We start from the raw sequence: 5,185 nt of genomic DNA on the forward strand, positions 1-5,185 counted from the left end.
TTGAAAATATGAAATATAAGAATGGTAACAAGATAACTTTTAAGCGATTATGAATAATGAAGGCACACTAAATGGTGTTGGCTCTCACATTTAAAAAAAACTAAGAAAGAAATGGTCTGGAGGCCTTACCGGTATATAATTGTGAACCAGCTATTGGCTAGTAAAAAACGGTTTAAGATTAACCACATAAATAACGAAGAGAAAGATTGGCTTATCTATTGGCAAAAATTTGGTCAAATTGTAATGTACGGTACTACAGACAATCAACAAAACCATGGCGACTTCGGTCCGAAATTATACACCACGCAATAGTACCATTTTTGTAAATATTGGGACCTCTTGTAGTGTATCACATTACGTGCAGTATACAGTATATTTTGATTATTTTTCATGTGTAATTAAGGTCCCTTTATAAGAAAAACCAGTGGCGGATTCAAGGGGAGGGGGTCCGATCTTCCCTAAATCTTTTGAAGTTATACAAAAAAAAAGTGGAAAAAATAGAGAATTACTGTATATTAAAATTTAAGTCTGAAAGTGCCATTTCCTGCCATCTAGAGGTACCATAATCATACGTTTTCTTAACTCAGCCCCAACCATGGCGGAGCTGAGGTGGTATTGGCCCTCAATATCCTCTGGGCTTCCTCTATTTCGAATTCCTGGATTCGCCACTGTAACCACAAGTGATCCTTAGTTGTGACTACTGTTCTTAGTTAGATTTCAATACACTTTTTTAATGTGCTTTTATTGTCTTTAAATAGTTTTATATATTGTCTAAAAGTCTCTCATTAATAGTAGAATAGGCCTAAGTAGTGTTTTTATGAAAATTTTGTGTATTTTAGTACTTGTAAATTATTATTTATTTTAATGTATATTGTAAATCACATGCAATTCAGTGTTAATTTCACTGTCATTTGTGATCCAAATATAATGAAATCAATGAAATGATGACCGTTGTGGCGACGTTATGAAACGTTAGTTAAGAATTTTTTCTCTCTTTCTTTGTTACATTAAGTTCTCTCATATTCCAATCTAATTACAGTACTGTATTTGATTTCGTTAAGATTTTCATTTTGTATATTTGGATGCACCACTCGGTAACGAGCGATTGCCACCGATACAAAAGTGATTCCTAATACATATTGAAATTAATGACTGCAGTGCTGTGCCACAAGTGTTAGCAACCTGTTGAATAAATACATTTGTAAATAGGCCAGAAATTACCAAGTTCAGTAATGCAAGTGTTGGCTCCAGGCCATGAAACCAAGAACATAGATACTGAGGCGGATTCAGACGGTGCGATTGCACCCTACTAAATTGTATTAAGAAAAATAATTGTATTGTACGGCTGATATGAATTACCGATAAGATTTTTAAGGTACTAGAGTGCAATTTAAGTCCATATATTCTCAAAATTTTCTCACCTCATGACATTTAATGCTCATGCTTTAAAAGCCTCAAATCTTGTCCTGCAAATTTTAGTTGCCTATTTCAGATATGTTTTAGGCCTAAAAATTACCTAATTATAAATTTTTCCATCTTAAAATATATGTATAAGCAGAGTGCAGAAAAATAATGTGGCAAGTTCGCAAATAATTCGCCAAGCTGAAGATTGTGTTAGTAAGAGGCCTCTGAGATAAAATCATTGAAGAATGAACACATTAACATTTTGGTAGCCATAGAATAATAATATTTTGAGTCGGTTTATAACAGACTGTGCTATCACAATCTGGTTTATAAGTAAAGTAAATTTATTGTGTTACTTTCCTTCTTAAAACTAGAACCATTTTCAATGAAGCATATGCACACATTACACCCTTCAGGATCAGGTTGCCAATTTTTAACTCCGAGCTCGTAGAAACACTCGGCTGACTGATTAATAGATAAGATCTTTTTTTAGTTCTACTGCCTCTATTATAATAATAATAATATACCCAAATATTTATATAGCGCCAATTCCAAGAAATGATTAAAAGGCACTGAGCATTATTACCACTGGACAGTGGATAACAATAACATACAATGACAAAGTGGAACAACGTGCAACCTTCCCTGCTCCCTGGGGAGTACACTGCCCTCATGAGGGTGATTGATTAATAGTTGATTTATTAATAGATATTTTTTAGATCTACTGCCTCTCTTATACTGCCCTTGAGGCTGATTGATTAATAGATCTTTTTTAGGTCTACTGCCTCTACTATAAGGCTCTCATCGTAGCTTTCGAGATTACGAAAACTCGTTTTATAGACTGTAGCCTAAGGCAGGTCAAGGGTGAGTGTGTATGTGGTAGATACATCCATAAAACTGTACCACTCACATTGCATTTTATGCTTTTAAAAGAACTCTTCAAAAGTATTATTAAATTTCTTATTATTTAATTGAGATTTCAATGTGACTTTGCATCAAGAAAACATCATAGGAGTGATATTTTGGCCTGACGAGTTATTGTACTGAATAATCAGTACGTCCCCGAATACTTACGAAAAAAATTGGCAAGTGATTTGGGTGGGAATCGAACCCACCACCTCCAAATAGCTAGCCTGGCAATATAACATCACTCCTATTTAATTGTGGTTATAGAGTACAACAGTTGTGTTGTCACAACACCAGGTGGCGCCCATCTTAATAATTACGTTAGAAATTGGGATCAATGGTTAGTTAGTGAAAATAATGGTGTCCGGTTGAATGCATTTTGTGTCGCCGATAGCAACAGAGAAGTATCGCGCGGTATCGTGACGTAACACTGTAGTACTCTATATTTTAGTTTTATTATTCTTCAGATCAACCGATCTACAGTATTTATACAACTGTATTTACTAATATGGCTACTCAGCTGCCGTTGGATAGATCCAATAAACTGTCACAGTAGAGATACATGTATTAACAGCAATTAAAATTCAAAGATAATATTATTATTTATTGTTTTTAAATGAATGTAATTATACTCAAGTTAAAATAATTGATATCACAATGATTTCAGCATTCTATATTCAACACTTTGGTTGACATTAAAAGGCAGTTGTTTTTCCATCACTCAATTCAATTATCAATTTCATTCCTAAGTATCTTCATCTCTTTTTCTGATGGATTTTCTCTGTTTGTTTTTCCTAAACATTATTTTTTCTTCACCCTCTTGTTTATTTTTTCCTTTGGTTAATGGATCTTCTTCATCCGAATCGTCTAGATATTTTAAGTCAAGCTGGACATGAGTTGACGGCATCGACTCTGCTTTCGGTTTTCTGTCTGTTTTTGCCTTCAATTTTTTGGGCACGCCTACTACACACTCCTCCATTCGAAACACATTTCCAAACATTTTTGGATTAGTTTTTCCAGTATCATTAACTTCTTTTGCAAGTGGTTTTGAGAAGGTGATTTTATCATCTAGATTTGCAACAACATCTGTTGTAGAGTCTTTGTTTCGAGCACGCTGTTCTGCAAGGAACTGGAAGGCAATTTTTTTATTCTGACTTTCAATTCCAATGTCAGTGTCTTCTAAAGAGTACTTTGTCCATTTGGCAGGATTACTGTAGTCATGTTGCCTGCTTCTCCTTTTATTATTCCACGTGGAATGCTTGTCTTTATTGTACTCTGAGTCTCTATATTGACTTTCATTCTTTGACCATTCTTTTCTGTCTCCGCTGAATCGCTCTCTTCCTCTGGTTGTCTTTGAAGGCATGGTCTTCGGAACTCTAAAGGATGCAGAAGCATCTACATCACAAAGTTCCCCTTTATTATCCTCATCATCACCTGTTGAGAACCTTTTAACCAAGTCATTTTTGTACTTGGTCTCAAGTGATTCAAGTTGCTGGAAGATGTCTTTCTGTTTGGTATTGAATCCTCCATCGCTTCCTTTCAAATGGAAGCAATCTAATTTACCTGCCATCCTTCATTCAGGTTTCCTTTGTGTCTGGAGAATCCCTGAGAAAAAGAGAAACAAAGGTAAATTTAGTTTACTGTGCACTGGAAACACTAATTATAAATGTGAAAGGGACTGCTAAAATATTCCACTAATTATTCCACTAATCATTGTGAGGGCAGTGTATTTAAACAGATGGTTACTGTAAGTGAAAATGTATTACAAAGTAACAGTCAATACATAACTTTAGTTAATATATAACTTGTCAATATATAACTTGAGTGCATACCAGCGCATCAATGCTAGGACATCAAGATACCAGTACAGTATTCTTTTTTACCTAGAACAATAATCAATTCCTGCCAACCCTTGAGCAATTTAAATCCAAAATTCAATTTAAATGCAAGTAATCACAAGCAAACACATAGCTGCACCCCATGGCATAGCGGATCATTGATTATCTGTTGCCATGTACAACAATGAAGATGAAGATGCTTGCAGTGCTTGAACCAGAATCTACAATGTCTGCATATTAACTTTCGAAATCCTTGTTGAGCAATAATTTTACCATGTAGCCATGCATGGGCCAGCTGCGTAAATGTAGGGTAGGCATATTGTACCACCTCAGCCCCGCTATGGTTGGGATTGAGGTAAGAAAATCTATGATTATTCGACCTCTAGATGGCCGGAAATGACACTCTCAGATATGAATTTTAGAATATAATTTCCTTTTTTTCAATTTTTTTTTTACAATTTGGAAAAATTTTCACGTTAATGACTTGTTAACACATTAATTTTATCACTACACACACAAACAATGATACACTTCAGGACAAATGATAATAAAATACTGAAAATATGCAAATTTGCAGGAGATTGGTTATTTCCGGGAGGTTTTTGCTTTCTTGTTGTGGGAGTGCGGAAGGTGGGACCCCGTAGTTTGTAGTAGTAATAGTACTAGGGGGTCCTACTAAATACCACACGGGACCACTCGCGACCACACGGAACCACTCGCGACCACAGGGAACCACTCGGGACTACTCGCGACCACACGGGTGCAAAAATGATAAAAATATTACCACACGAGAGTAGAAAACTACTTAATAATCAATAGAAACCAAATTTTAGTACGGTAATTATATGAATTCCGTTAAAAATCGATGTATCTTGATTTTGATTTGTTGGTTTTTCCCGTCGTGTCTCGGTAATGTAATGCGTTAATTGTGGATCTGTAACGCATTGACGTGTCAGCTGAAACGCATTCAACAATGACCTTCATGTCTGTGTTTCATATCATCAATCAAGATAGGCCGTTATATACTGCCACGTGAA

At 35.4% G+C, this 5,185-nt stretch overlaps 1 protein-coding gene across 1 annotated transcript; it reads right to left on the reverse strand.

Moving 5' to 3' along the window:
* Positions 1-1,851: 1,851 nt before the first annotated feature.
* On the reverse strand, positions 1,852-3,915 carry LOC117119542. Its single transcript, XM_033264366.1, has one exon. The coding sequence runs from the start codon at positions 3,878-3,880 to the stop codon at positions 3,056-3,058; it is 825 nt and encodes a 274-aa protein (XP_033120257.1). The 5' UTR covers positions 3,881-3,915; the 3' UTR covers positions 1,852-3,055.
* Between the last annotated feature and the right edge of the window lie 1,270 nt (positions 3,916-5,185).

This window comes from Anneissia japonica, unplaced genomic scaffold, assembly GCF_011630105.1.
Source record: "Anneissia japonica isolate Jap-2015-1 unplaced genomic scaffold, ASM1163010v1 scaffold42976_len16926_cov104, whole genome shotgun sequence".
Taxonomy (NCBI): Eukaryota; Metazoa; Echinodermata; class Crinoidea; order Comatulida; family Comatulidae; genus Anneissia; species Anneissia japonica.

What these genes read in the sequence shown, in the direction of transcription:
- LOC117119542 (XM_033264366.1), bottom strand. Translation starts at nt 3,880, where the DNA reads ATGGCAGGTAAATTAGATTGCTTCCATTTGAAAGGAAGCGATGGAGGA.